This window comes from Trichoplusia ni, chromosome 4 (assembly GCF_003590095.1).
Source record: "Trichoplusia ni isolate ovarian cell line Hi5 chromosome 4, tn1, whole genome shotgun sequence".
Taxonomy (NCBI): Eukaryota; Metazoa; Arthropoda; class Insecta; order Lepidoptera; family Noctuidae; genus Trichoplusia; species Trichoplusia ni.
Genome location: NC_039481.1, coordinates 15,387,935 through 15,403,412, shown reverse-complemented (window position 1 = coordinate 15,403,412; position 15,478 = coordinate 15,387,935). Strand labels below are relative to the sequence as shown.

General features: G+C 38.2%; 1 protein-coding gene across 1 annotated transcript; it reads right to left on the bottom strand.

The window, feature by feature from the left end:
• Positions 1–5,915: 5,915 nt before the first annotated feature.
• LOC113493137 (centromere protein I-like) lies at positions 5,916–14,771 on the bottom strand. Its single transcript, XM_026870959.1, has 13 exons — positions 14,479–14,771; positions 14,246–14,398; positions 13,954–14,039; positions 13,175–13,282; positions 12,630–12,776; positions 12,192–12,254; positions 11,849–11,964; positions 11,230–11,381; positions 10,704–10,861; positions 9,906–10,052; positions 9,272–9,404; positions 8,365–8,587; positions 5,916–6,816 (listed from the first exon to the last, which is right to left on the bottom strand). Exons 1-13 carry the CDS (start codon positions 14,648–14,650, stop codon positions 6,420–6,422), a joined length of 2,055 nt encoding a protein of 684 aa, XP_026726760.1. The 5' UTR covers positions 14,651–14,771; the 3' UTR covers positions 5,916–6,419.
• Positions 14,772–15,478: the final 707 nt, after the last annotated feature.

Genomic DNA, 15,478 nt, shown 5'->3' with positions numbered 1-15,478 from the left:
TAATATATAATTGCAGACAGGAAGGGGGGTGGCCGGCCCGGCCGGGATGGGGGGAGCGGGAGCTGGCTGCAGGGGGGTTATATTCCATCGAACACCTATAACTACGCGCTGAATATTCTCTAAAATCAATTCGCTTGGTCTAACAAGCGAGAGCTCGGACAAAGCCTGTTGGAGATCTTACTGAGATGCATACACTGTTATCTATTGTTATAACTTTGATTAATATGATTATTTTAAATAAGTAATATATGTAACCTCAATTTTTTTATGGTGAAATATGGATTTTCCTTTTATCAACATGAAAATATATCTTATTTAGTTTTGAAATTTCGAAGTTGTCATGATGGAAACGGAAGTAAAATTTTTGACGAAACATTAAAAAAGTCTTTTATGAAAGCAATTTTCAATTACAGGTGGTATGCTTTAACCCCTTTTTTATGATTTATAAGTAACAGACAATAAGAGTTGCTAGGCTGTAAAGACATTTACTTATCTTCTTTCATATTGAATTTGTAAACCGGGTTTGGTTCAGCATATATTTATAGCAGTTCAGAAACCCATTATTGACCACATATTATGTCTGTATGCTAATTAAACTTTCTGTTTATCACCTAAAGTACATGAAAGCCACACTCGATAGGCATACACACAGCACAATTACGTAGCCATCTACTTACACCTAGGATAGTATCTACCTTACCATCTAATACGCTTTGACCCTATACATAATCGTCAGAGATTGTGCATTAGGATAGAGATAGATACAATAGATAATAGATACCTAAGTATATACATACAATCTAATCTGCACTACGACAGTAACATAATTGGTGAACCGACGTCGCCGTCGAGTCCAGTGATCCGCACCAAGACGTGTGGCACAACGCTTGCAGCTCCCAGAACAAGATAATGGCAGCCACATGACATGTACCTAAGTATATGAGGTAGGTAGCTGTCACAACGGCTACATGTGGAGGTACTCTCGGCATCGATTGACATTAATCCCGCGTCTGAAGGGATAGAGATACAGGCAGGTGATTATTTAGTTTTAGGGATACACAGTATCTATTATTTCTGTCTTTGATACATACAAGGTTTCCGTATATTTTTGGGTAACATTGGGTAAAGTTTATAAGATAAATAATGATCAAATTATATGATTTGCTTGATGAGGCAGAAAAGGAACCTACGATTTTAGATGCGAGGTACTTTTTCACAATATTATGAAGACAAAAATAAATAACCAAGTCGGATGAAAACAAAACGAAGAGAAGATTAAAATTAAAATTAAGTAAAATGAAGTCCAAAAAGATTTGCTGAAAATTGTTCATGTAACGTCTCGATTAATGTGGTCAAAATCTGTCATAACGCTATGACGCTATTATTTTTTTTATGGGCAGAAGCAAAGAATGCCATAACAGCAGTTAACAAATAGCTAATTCAATCACAAGATAAGGTTTGGCAAGACTTCGTAATACCTACAAATTTGTTAGTGGAGTGCTCATGTAAATGAGTCTCATGCTGTTGGCTACGCGCCGAGGAAAACAGTTGTCTGAACCAAATGTTTTTGCATTAAACACCGTGCAAAATGTGCCTTAATAAAATGGAAATATCACGGGAAACTTTGAAGAATTCCCAGCGTCTGCGCAACAGAGTGAAACAATTGAAAATCTTTCAGCGAGTAAGTAACCAAGGCTATTACAAGAACACTATCTTCAAAAATACTTTTGCAGTTCTGAGAATGAGATGAGGCGGGGCCTCGTGATACTAGAGTTAAATGTAACATTACCAACATTAAAGTCATATATCATGTTAGTTCATCGATAATAACTGCGCACACGTCTGCTCAGTCTGATTTTACTCAGGGGAATTGTTTCGCGCTTTGTTGCCAACATTGGTATAAAAGCTGTCGAGACTGATATTGTACCTACTATATTACGTTAACTGCACTATTTTAATTATGAATTGAACAAATGGGAATGCTTCTTTATCGCATCATTAATAAATATATGTAACTATATACATACAGTGAAATGAAACTTCAAAATTATACCTACCGACCTACGTTACATATACATAAACTCGTCCTGCTTTTTAACTGCAAGTAAACGCGTTGATTAGTTCCGCAACTATCTGCAACTGACAGTAAAAATCTAGAATCAACAATGACTTGCAATTTCCTGGAGTCCAGAGAACAACGCACGCCTAGCCCCGCAGCAATCTAGCGCTGCGGCGGTAACATGTTCCTGAGAGAGACATTCTAAAGAATGGGGTCAGATCCGACACTCGTGCAATTGGACCGGTGGTGGCTGTGTCCATCATACCTAGACGGAGCACCGAGAGCCAACTGAGGACGCCGTGAAAATATCTATCTACCTTTTTATAATATGTAAAAGAAAAATACAAACCATTCAATCGAAAGACACAACTGACAGTATCAAAGGAGCGCAAATATAAACAAACTGTCAATAAATAACTTTTAACGAAGATGCGACATCCCTTTGAGCAGAAAATACGAGAACAAGCATGTTTGTAGTTACGCTGCCTGTTAGAATAACAAAGCTCCGTATGTAACGTCGCTGAAAGTGGCATTAAAGGAAATAATTAAAAACCTTGTTAGTCTTAGCTGCGAGCAATAAGAGAGCCTGGCAAAGGAACGTCGAGAGAACAAAATAAAGCACAAGCGCGCGGCGGGCGGCGGGCGGCGCCTGAAACCTGTATAAATGCAGCACATTTCCAGGCGTCTACCTCTTTATTGCCTTCCCGAGCCGCGCGAGACAAAAGAACTAAAACTGCGCCTCGGGAATATTAATAAGAATTTATCTCACGCCGCCGTAAGTATCTGCAGTCCGCCTTCATTTTAAAATTCATAAAGCTACGACGCGACGCACGTTCCACAAAGAAAATGTTAGGTACGAAAACGATTTCGTTTTAAATGCAATTTACTTATTCATCGCTAAGTAATCCTGACCCGCAAAGAAATGTTTAAGCTCGTACTGAGCAAATAGAGTTTTATGGGTAGAGAAAGTTTGCACGCCCTCGCTCCCTGGACAAAGCGGCTACCGTTGAGCCCGGGCGGGCGCTGGCGGCGGCGGGCGCAGCGCGGGGGGACACGCGCCCGGCATTACGATGCTGCGTCGCAGCTCCTACTTGTAATGCGGGATCGTGCCACCGACTTATTTGGGTAATCGTTGGATCCACACGTTTTGAACTCGTAACACAAACCCATATTTTCATTTTATTACATTTGAACAAAGCGAACAAAAAATAATCATTATTTGCGACATCATCATCCTGACTGATTAATCTCACAACATCTCATTAAATTGATACTTCGCTGTAAAAAAAACTCAACTGATAAACCTCAACAATCATTTCCAGTCGTTTGCATAATATAATTGATCAGACAAAATTGTAATTCAAATAATTTACGCTACGTAGGTAGGCAAAATCGAGATGAAAATAACACAGACGATCCGCCGACGTGAACGCACTCGATTTGTAATGGCTGGCGTCACGCGGTCTGCCAAGATGGCCGCCTGCGCTCGCTGGAAATGTTCCACTATTTACGTGCTCTCCCGTTTCCACAAATCTTCTAACAGGAAACGTGACTCTGAAATTGTTATTACATTTTTTTGCGTTATCTATTTATTTTATTAGGATATGCAAATTGATTTAAAATTGTCAACATTTTCACAGTAGCTGGTTGTACAACATTGAAGTAACATAAAACCATTAATAAGCCTCTTACCCTATCCGTCTAAGTCAACATCGGTGTTCTCGGAGATGCGGCGGGGTGGTGGCTGGAGGGGACTCGGGCCGTTGCCGTGGCAACGCACGGGGGCGCGGACCCGAATTTTATCGATTCTGGTACAGACAGCAGCCGGGTGAGCTTTCGCCTACACTAACACGATTCAACGCCTGTGTTTGCAGATCTCTGAGGTTTATAAGGGCTCTGACATTTAGAACTCCGTAGTTACGTTGTTTGTATGTCCATTTAGGTCTACTTAACTACTATCACTCTATAAATCATGTTCATAAGCACAAAATTGAAGAACTTATTAACAAAATAGGTTTTTCTCTATAGGTATCCCTCGATAAATAGAAATGCATTTTGGAAAATTTTGTTCATGGATGAAATTCGGTAATCCTAGGATCGTAAAACATATTTTCATCGAAATAACCTTACGTTTGAAATGTAAAAGTCGCTTGAGATTGTAGTTTTGTTGGTAGGCCTTTGATTCTAGATCTTCTTTGATTTTATGTTTAACATGAGCTCTTATTGAGCAAGCGCTCAACTGCATATAGGTATCGGTATCGCAAAATTATTCAGCTACTCACTTTTGTTTCATACAAGAAAGGATGTGAATAACTACCCAATCCATTTCACCCCAAACAACAATTTGGCAAAAATGAGAGCAGTAGTTACTCCACAACGAAAACACGTCTCCCGAAGCGATTTTTGAGTAGGGATAAAAAGGATAGTGGGGTTGCAAAGGGTTCTCCACGCGAGATATGAACTAGTGCACCCTTCGCGCCGCCACCCCTATCAATTGTTACCAGTTGCGCATATTTTTACCCGCAAAAACAACCCGCTGGGAGCCGTGAGACCGCACCGCGTTTTGCGTTAAATCACACGAGAATATTCGCGTCTTGAGTTATATGTAACAGTTGCAGCTTATTAGAATATCTTTATTTGTTTTACGGCTTCGCATGACGATAAATACGTAGATGTTTCAATTATGACGTATTTTACAACCTGGTTGTGTAAACACCTAATGCTATTTTTAATTGCTTACGTTCTTGAGAAATAATTTCAGATGTAACTACAATTATCTGCTCTACGGTTAAGAAAGGTTGCAATTACATTTGAAACGCAATGCATCGCCGACAAAACCAAAAAAGAAAAAAAAATTGTGTCGATCGTCGAAAAATACCCAAAATATACTTATACTTCTGTAAAGAGAAAGCTAAGTAAGCTTTAATTCGGAGACTGGTCGACGCACGCATTCATATACTGATCCTGTTAGCCAGACGAATTCGTAAAATAGCTATAACAACAAAAAGTAAAAAACTTCAATACAGGCAATCTCCCAACCTTCAAACAACAAAGCAAAGCCTATGAGAAGACGAAAAAAAAAACAGTTTTTCCAGTCAACTTCCGTAGGCGGATTTGACAAAAAGTATCGCAGGGTCCGATTAACACAGTATCCTTGAAGATGTCTCTCGCAAAAAGGGGCATAAGGGGACAAAAGGCCCTGAAACATTTCTCATTGAGGCGAAGGGCGGGAGGGTGGCCCCCGACGGCCCGACACCCGCCACTCTCCAGCCACGGTGTCCATAATTTATGCTTTCGAGCGGACCACGAAAAATAAATGAGCGCCCGTAACAAGAGGAAATGGAAAATTACTTACGTCTTTGTCAACTGTTTATGTGCTCTTTTTTCTATCACGCAAATTATTTAAGAGATTTATGCTTTTTCTTTTGGATTTTTCGTCAACTTCTTTTTTGGCTTATACTTTTTGCACTGTGAATTGAGTTGGCAAGTACTAAGTTTGGTTATCACCTAACCTACTGTCAATATATCTGAGTTCCGCGATATTCATCCATAAAGACATTACTATTAAAATAACTGACTATTAAAATAAGTTTAACCCAAAGAAAACAGTCTGGCACAAGTAACGTTCAAAATAACAGAATGATAACAATCCACAGACTATAACAGTCCTTTATGGAACGTATAAGTACGCGCACAATGTGCCCTGAACCTGGGATTTGGCGCAATGAACATTTAAGATTCTTTAGATAAACGTACCCCCATGGTTAGCAATTCAAAAGATAAGGATTTCACTTATTGTCTAAAATATTTTACTTGTGAGAGAATTCAAAAGGCCTTTGGAGAAAAAACAACAAAACTTTCCACATATTTTTTATTAAAATAAGAAAAATGGTGGGTTGTCATAATCAGATCAATTAATTAACCATATTCGTAAAATAACACAATCGCTGTACAGTTAACACAGTACAATATCATTGACACAATTTCTTACATTAAGAACATACATTATAGTTGCTTATAAAATTAGTAAAATTATTCGAAATATATTTCTCAGTTAACATTTTATCGATGTTTTATATCAATAATTACCCATGATAGGCATTTGAGTGGGCAGTTTTTAGTAGCATAATTTGGAACTGTCATAATTATCGACAAAATAAATTATTTCTTGCAAATAGATAGACATTTGTCAAACTCTACACATAGGACACAATTTTTAATTTTCTACCGCGGAGTCGACTTCAGTATTATCTTATTGAGGTAGAAAAAACATTTCAATTGGCTTACATACATAATCTATACACAATAAGGCACTTTTGCCTCATTAAAAACATGATTTACCTTTAATTATAAACTAATATTACTGATAGCGCAAGTCAGTCACTGCTTTCTTGAGGAATCGGCTGAGGTTCGTAAACTCTTGGTCTATGACTGCGTTAAACCATAGTTTATTGTCTGCGTCCCTGTGGTCTATAGCCTCTAGTTGTATGTAAGTGTAGGGAGCGAATGCTAAACTGTTCCTTATACTCAATTTCGAATCAACATCCGGCATCAATGACGACAGTTTGCTGACAACTTGAGGGTCTAATTTCTCAAATACGAAGCCCAAATTGCGGGCGCTCAAAACTTCTTCACTGTACAAACAGTTGATCAGATCCGAAGTGTACGCTTGAAGGATTTGCATTTGATTCGAAAACTCACTGTCGTTCTTATCTATTTTGTTAGCTGTCTTCAATGCTGTGAATATTTTCTTGTACCTAGAAGCAATAAACACAATTAAATAAGGAATAGAGAAATAATGAATATCAGACAACGTTATATTAGCACTATACTCAAAGGAAGGTTACAGTCTGTAAATTTATTCATCCTTTCAAGTTGCCCGACCAACTGGAAGATAATTAAACTTGGGGGATGTTGCTGACGTAACTTGCTATTTCCGCGTCAAGATTAATAGTAAATAGATGTAATATTACCAGTTTTATATCATAAAGGAGAGGTTCTACATACAGCGTGCGAATATATTTCACATTAAGTGGAACAATATGTATCAAAAAGTTGTAAGAAAATTGTTGTAAAAATAACTCCAAAATAGATTAAAATCAATTAAAATCATCGTGTTGTTATGGACTATTTAAGTAATACAAATCAAGGCTACTTTTGTATTTTTAAATCCCCTCCCTCCCCCAGTAGCATTTAGACTTTTGAAATATAATATTAATAAACATTTTGAAATATTATTATTGCATAAATATATTGACCTTTATTATAACGATTGTTTTTAATTCTTATAGTTCATATTATATTCACCACCCTATATATGACGGCTATGTATTTCTAGAGGATGTTCGCGAGACATAGTCGATAATACGTTAGGCTATTAAGTATCCAGTTATGAGTGGTTAATGTCGCTCATGGCTTTAATTTACTCTACGTAATTACGTCATCGATGATGTCAACCCTCTTAACTACTAGGGACTAACTAACTTCAAAGGATTTTATCTTGATTAGTTTATATTTTTTGGATTAATGCTACTTTTACGTAACATTTAGTTTTTTTTTATTTTAAAATGGATAACCACTTAAAGCGAGGATTATCAAGAATAATGAATTTAAATCAGGCAATAAACAGCTGGCGTTTGTGCATAAACTTTCCAAGAACATATAGTCAAACGTTTTGGAGCAGAACGTCTAAAGCGCAAAATGAAAACGATCGCAATTTGTCAAAAGCGCATATAGTCAAATGCGCAGATTGTCAAAAGCGAAGAACGTCAAAGGCGCTCATTGTCTAAAGCGCAGAACGTCAAAGGCGCACAATGTCAAAAGCGCAGAACGTCAAAGGCGCACAATGTTAAAAGTGCAGAACGTCAAAGCTGCATAATGTCAAAAATCCTGCTGAATCTTAGTAATCGCGTAATGTTATTAAATATCTAAAGTCGTTATTTCTGGTTAGTCAGAATGTCAGTCGGAATAGGAAATAAAATTATAACTTGATATTTTTAGGAAAAAATAATTATAAACACCATTCCTATATTAATGAATAAAATTTTACATTTTGTGCTTTTGATGTTATGCTCCTAAACCATTATCCAAGAGTAAATTGCAATAAAGTAGAAATAAATAAGATAATGAATTTGATACATCAACAAGTGCAGTAAACTGTTATATTTTGAACTAAAAACTCTGCCAAAATTTACTATTAATTCATTCAATGCCCAGTAACCGGCTCCCAATTTAAGCCGGTTGCAGGGCACCGAATGCGTTAAAGGATAAAATAGTGTCGTATATGATAATGAGTATGTCCGTACTGTATCATGAGTCCGGCCACGCAGTCCAGCAGCGCGGCGGAGGGCTGCAGCAGCGGCAGCGCCAGCGCCAGCGGCGGCGCGCGCGGCGGCAGGCAGGGCGCGGCCACGCGCGCGGGCGCCGGGCGGGGCGCGGCCACGCGCGCGGGCGGGGGAGCGGGCCCGCTCGCGCCGCGCGCCCTGCACGCCAGGCTGCGGACACAGCTCTGCAGGACCAGCATGTCATCTGCCGGACAACACCACCGTCAATACTCACATACCAAGTCCTGAGGAAACTCGTTAAACCAATTTTTCACAGTCGCCATTGATGGAGAAGAGTCACCGTAAACAGCATCCAAGCGCTCTTTAATTTCGCTGCGCGATTTTCCTTCCAAAATCAAGAATCGAATCACCGACCGATATTGCTCTTTTTCCATTTTTCTGTAATCCGTAGACACGCCTGTTTAAAAAACGCGGTAATACAGAAAATACAAATCCAATATGGCCGAAATTTTGATAGTAGCCGTCTACAAGGAGGTGCTATACGAAAATAAATTTATATTAAATAGTGGTGCCATCGGGCGGTCAGGCTAAGTACTTATCGGAATGCCCAGGTATGCTATACGACGTTGCTTACCCTCTAGTTACTGAATTCACAGGAAATACAACGTAGGTTTTCATTCCCTAGCGGTTGCCGAAAATTTACATCAGTTCTACATCATAAACTATGTTTTAAATTGGAATGGCTTAAAAGTTTGATTTTTTCCGGCTTAAGAGATAGTAAATGAAGTGAATGTTTGATATAAATTGCAGATACCTCCACGCGTCCCTGAGAAACTGGACAACACGGTTATACTTAAGGGTTCCCTGTTTTGTTTCGATGTACGGAACCGTTACCCTTACATTTGTTTTATAAAAACTATAAACATACCGGGGTTAACTTGCAGCTCCTTGTTGCACATGTGGCTGATGGCGGCGGCCACCTGCGGCAGCAGCTGCGAGTAGCTCCCCGCTGTCGGCGCACTGCCCAGGAAGTGCAGGCGGGGTCTAGTGCTAGCAAATACCTGGCACAAACGAGATTGCTAACTTATTGTTTTAAGTCCAAAGCCCACGTAGTAGGTATCCATATTAAATTGCGATAGTGGTATTCGTCCTATCTGCATTTTTTTTATTTAGCCCACTGTGTCCCACGGCTAGGCAAAGGCCTCCCCCAAATCTTTCCACGATTTTCTGTCCTGGGCCTCATGGAACCAGCCCGTGCGGTAAGCGTTAATATCGTCTCGCCACCGCTTCCTAGGCCTCCCACGGCGACGCCTTCTATCCGCTGGCTCCCATATCAAATCTTAATATAATCTTCAAGGCCAAGAAAACACATAAGTTGTGGCATAACTTGCCTTACCTCAGCTACGGCCACATGGATATTATCCACATACGACTAGACCTTAGGTAAAAGCTTGCAACTTATAACGGCTAAAACTAAAATCTGCTGTTGGACTGATATTTACTTAGATAGGTAATCGTACTGTCGTAGCTACAGTACCATAAGTAAGCATGTGTGTCCTCACCAGATTGCAGTACATGTAGGTGAGAGTCCGCAGTATGGCGCACTGCTCGGCGGGCTGCGCGCGGTGGTACAGGCGCGACAGCGGCCACAACACGCACAACACCTGCTCCGGACTGTCCACGCTCACCCACTGGACTAGCTCTAGGATCTGCGAATGTACATTTATAAAAAATTTAAAAAATAAAACAATTATTAAAAACATAGTTCACATTACTTAGTACATGTACGAGTACAAATGACTCAGATGTAAAACCAGTAAAAATATCTTAATAATTATAATCATAGGAGTTGAGTTAATCTACACCAAAACATAATAATATACGAGATGCAATAAAGTTATTGATTTATTGATTGATTGAATAAAGATAATATAGGGATAATTATGTTACGATTTTATGGCTAAACGTCTTGCTAGTTTCGAAACCCGACACTTGTGTCTTTTCGAGTACAGTGTGCTTAGTATAATCACTTGCCGAAAACGATGTAAAGTCGTCAGTCTACCTACGGGCCGCGTAAGATCTAATATCAAGTTTTAAATTCAACTACTACAAGAAGAAGAATAGCTTATCTGCTAAAACAGTTAAGACATTATTTGGCATATAGATAACTTGAATCACAATGGACTAACATACTTATCGTCGCACCATAACTGTCATTCACGAGGGCGGGGCTTCAGTCAAAAGCTAATTCTAGAAGAAATGACAAATGTATACTAACAAAGGACTTAAAAGCAGATTATACAGAAAGACATTCAAAGAAGCCAAGAAGCCTTCTTAATAGTATATAAAAATATTTATACCTCAGCAAAGTAATCCTTCTCATTCCACAGAGGCAGGTACTGCGCCAGGAACCTGGTGATGACGGGCACTCCCTGCATGAGCGTGTGTTGTAGCACCGCCAGCCGGTGCAGCAGGTCCTGCTTCTCCAGGTAACTGTGAGGCGACACGTCTAGGAAGCCTGAACAATACAACCATCATTTAACTTGTGTGTGTTGTGGTTACAGGATTTGAAATGACACTGTAAAATTACCTTTCTAGCTATTGCTCGCTTTTGAGTATCAAGTCGCGCAACTTTGTAAACTAAATTCGTTATTATTTCGAAATTTCAAAATCACAGGTAAAGAAAAAAGTGAACAGAAAGAAGTATTTACCGCGCATTGGCTCAGAAAGAGGTATAAAAAATATCGTCTCCCAGAAAAAAAATGTTGGATTTTTTTTTTAATAAAATACCATTTTCACTATTTCGACGAGGTTCCTCTGGGTAGAGAACATCACCGATTTATCTGAACAGTTTAAGGAAATTGGCTGTAGGTATGAGCTACTCACAGCTATTGAGCAGATGGTGCAGGTCGTGTGCCAGGAAGGCCTGCTGGTGGTGCGTGGCGGCGGCCAGCAGCGCCAGCCCCGTGGCGTTGCACAGCAGCGCGCGCAGCCGCGCCGGCCGCGCCACTGCCGCGCACTGCAACACCGACACCGGGCTGTCGGGACATCACTCATTACACTAACAGATTCCTCAAGCGTATTTTTCAACTCTCCGAGGCTTGCGAGGGTTTTCAGTTTTTCACAAACATTCAAATCACATACACAAAGACACGCCTTAGGACAAGCATTCATGGATCACACCAATGCTTGTCCGACGCAGGGATCGAACGACGACGACTCGTCGCGCTAAGTGGGTCTGGCGTGGTGGCATCAACTACTTGCTTTTCAGAACCGACATGGGGTTTTTACCTAGGGCCTGATAAGACGCTGTCAGCGACATTACGTGAGCGTTACAGGCGTAGCATTAGTATAAAAACTTTTTAAAAGCAGATTAATAATTGTCTCAGAAATAATTACCTTCGCTATGTATCGATCAGGAATAACACGTTTGAGTAAACTGCTCTTTTAGGTAAAGGAAAATGTAAGATAAAACCTATATGCAATCATATTCAAGAGTACTCACTCAGTGAAGTCAAGGTAGTTCTTCTGAGGCTCCTTCTCAGCATACTGTTTGGAACCAATACTGAAGAACTCCATGTTTGGTACCAGAGGATCCGCTTTTTTGTTTCTACCTCGCTCCTGTACACGCATTTGTAGTTTGTTAATTAAAAGAGAATAAACGAGAGAGAATATACTAATATTATATTCATTTGGTTTCAATTCCATAACTGATTTTAAATTCTGACTACAGAAACTGAATTTTATGTACTTCATTTGTTGTTTTAAGTAAAGTAAAGTACAGCACTTGGTGTTATATAGAGTTAGATTATTTACGTCCTTTTGAAAGATATATAAATCATACTTACAGAATTGATAGGATTGATCCATAACAAATGATGTCTTTCTTTGCGCAAGATGTTTCTGTGTTCCTACAACAAGAAAATATTTTTAAATAATTACACTTACTCCTCAAATTTCGCTTATACTTATCGCGATTTTATTTCAGTTCGACTACGCCGCTCCCTGAGCCCATGATTCAGGATTCTGGTTGGGACAAAAACTATTCGAACAATCCCGATAAATACGCGCGACTAAATCGTTATTAAAGATATGAATCTGCATCACGAAAGTTATTAAAATATCTTGGTTATCATAAATCACCTGTTGATAAATTTTACCACAGTTATATTTGGTAAACCAAAGAATAACTAACAATCACAACTCAAAGATTGTTTGACAGATACAGGTATGCTACATACTTTAATGTAGAATTGTAGAAGAACATGTTGGTTGCATTATCTCACCTGATTTCTTTTAAACCTTTCAAGGAGGTTGTTATTTATTTTCTTGAAGGCTGTGTGGATAGATATTGCCGGCACATCTTCTGGCACACACTCTGGCTTGTATGACTTGAACAAGCCGAGGAGTACTTGCAGTTGTCTGTACATATTCTGTAAGAAGATGCAAATCAATTTGTACCAAGATGTTGGGAGGGCAAGTCTATGTACTTTAAAGTTCATGTAAGCATTATCTAGGCCAAGGTAGCAAGGAGCACAAAACTGAAAATACTGATTTACAGAACAGCAAAAACCGGTCTAAACAAGTTGAAATTGTGGCCCTGAGGGTTGAAAAACTCACTTCTGAAACATTATCCGTGCAGCTATTATGGTTCATGAGATACAGCCTGGTGACAGATGGTAGGAAGGATAAATGTGCCCCCCAATCAGAGGAAAGACCTTTTCCCATAAAGAGGAGGCATAGAATGTACAAATGAAATATGATCTGAAAGTTATGGTTTGCAATATTTCTATTCAATTTGACAATATAGGTTTAAATAATTTAGGCTTACCTTTTTAGCCTCTCTCTTTTTAGCATAATCAAGTAGTTCAGTAACTCGTCTTCTGGTCACATCTATTGGCTTAGTCAGTCTGTATACAAGTTTCATTGCGTGGGGTGTCTGGAAGATAAAGACAAAATTTTTAAATAAACTAAAATTAAGAATATTGTTATCATACAATGGTGCTGTCATCTATTTTGCAACTCCCATAGAATAGGGTTGGATGACCCCAGGTTGATGATTGACAATATGTTTAGTTAGTTATAAAAAAAACTTTTTTTTTTTTTTTTTATCTTTATTTAAGGGGACTCAGTCAACATGACGATGTCGCCCCGTAATTCTAAGCTTATAGTAGGTAACTTCTTAATCTAATTTATAAAAAACCTTATATTTAACTTAAATTTGTGCCTCTGAAATCTTATGTTGTCCTTAAGCTATGGTGTAGTATCGCTTAAACGTTATTGAATTGGTCCTCCCTCCGTAAATGGGAGGTGTATAAAGCACACAACCTTCTGGCTCCTTCCAAAAACGGAAAGGCCAAAAGGCTGCTACATATCCCTACATTGTACTGCAAGCCTCCAATTGTTTCTCGCCGCTGGGCTTCATTCCGAACACATTCGAGCAGGACATAAAAAAAAACTTGGTATCACTTAATTTGGTACTACTTTGAGGCTTTCAGCCCCAAAATTCAGAAACAGGCAAAATTCATAATCAGTTTAATAAGAAACCCAACTTCTTCAGTCACAGGTAAATCTAATACTATAGCCAGTGTTATTTATAGTTTTACTTACCAACAGTTCATAGGTCAAGCTAACATAGAACACATCATATCCTGTGTCTAGTGTATCCATGTCAATACAGTCACATTCCATGGCCGCTGTAAATTAATTTTAATACAATTATTGAAGTATCTTACAATAACAGTACAATAATTTACAGATGGACATGCAAAATGTATTTAAATTGTCACTTTATTATGTGTCTAGTATATGGTAAGTCACTTGCAAAACAAAGAGAGTCAGTTCAATTGTTTACAAACATTTATGCTTAGAATGTTGTATTATATTATTCATTTAAACTTACCAGTAAGCCAGTCAAGAAGGAAGCCTATTCTGGAGAAAGTCGATTGATCTTCATAGTTGGAGAGGATCCAACTCAGTGCATATTCCACAGTGCGGTCTTCAACTATGTCTTGCGGCACCAAACAAGAACCCAAACTCACCCATTTCGTTATCGCTATGAATAAATACAATATTGCTTATCATATCACATTTTCCTTCACAGTCATAATAAATCTCTGCACAGAAGCTACTTACGAATAGATAAATTCAGCCAAACTTTAAACAATGTGTGGAAATCGTTGTATTGTAAACCAGCAGTATCAACAGTGTAAGCCAATTCATCAATTTTACGCTGAAATAAATCTTTATCGAACCCTTTCTTCAGAGATTTTATGTAATCGATTATTTCATCCACGTCTGCCATCATATACTAACAATATGTAGCAATCCTATGCTTTTTATTTTGAAAATATTATCAGTCTTTATAAGGAGTTTCAAACACGAAAGACGTTAAAATCAAAATTGTTTTGACACATCTGAGCCTGTCATTGCCAGGAACGACGCTTGAACGAAAAAAAAATAAGTACAGATGCAATATGAGTGTAATTACTGTTTAAAGATCGACAATAACTATAAAATAGAAAAGGATATCAAAAAAAAAATACAAAACTTTTAATCGCGAAGAAATTTTACTTAATGAGATAGTAGAAAATTGAGATGTTAAATTTAGATTAGTCTTTATTTTTTAACGAAGAGCAACAATTTCGCAAATTATGTTTTGACATGGTTATCATTCATGTTTACAAGGTAAGTATCAATAAGCGCGCCAGTTCCATTTTATAAAATCATTTTTTCTAAGTGGAAAATGCCAAGCATTTATCAACATATATACTTACCAACTAGTATTTAATCATCATGATACATTTCATGCATTGATTAACAACTATGGCAAACGTCAAAATTGCAATAAAGATTGGAAAAATATAACTTACTTCATAAACAAAAGATATACCTTCGTTGTCTATGATACAAACACAACGAGTGTGCACCATTTTCAAAAAATACCTTGAAGTAGGGTAGTAGTAGTATCTTCTTGGGCTCTTGGAAACTGCGTTTCATTACACATTCGTAAAAACCTGATAGTTGTAAATCCTTTAATGTTTCATTTTTTATGTTAAGACAGATGTGTTTCTATTTACCCATGATTCTTAGGGCCACAGTTCTTCATTTTTTTCTTATTAATTAAAAATTATAA

Coding starts and splice junctions, on each gene's coding strand:
- LOC113493137 (XM_026870959.1), bottom strand. CDS start 14,650: ATGATGGCAGACGTGGATGAAATAATCGATTACATAAAATCTCTGAAG. Junction 10,862..11,229: donor GCACCATCTGCTCAATAGCT/GTGAGTAGCTCA, acceptor TGTATTGTTCAG/GCTTCCTAGACGTGTCGCCT. Junction 9,405..9,905: donor CCTACATGTACTGCAATCTG/GTGAGGACACAC, acceptor CGTTTGTGCCAG/GTATTTGCTAGCACTAGACC.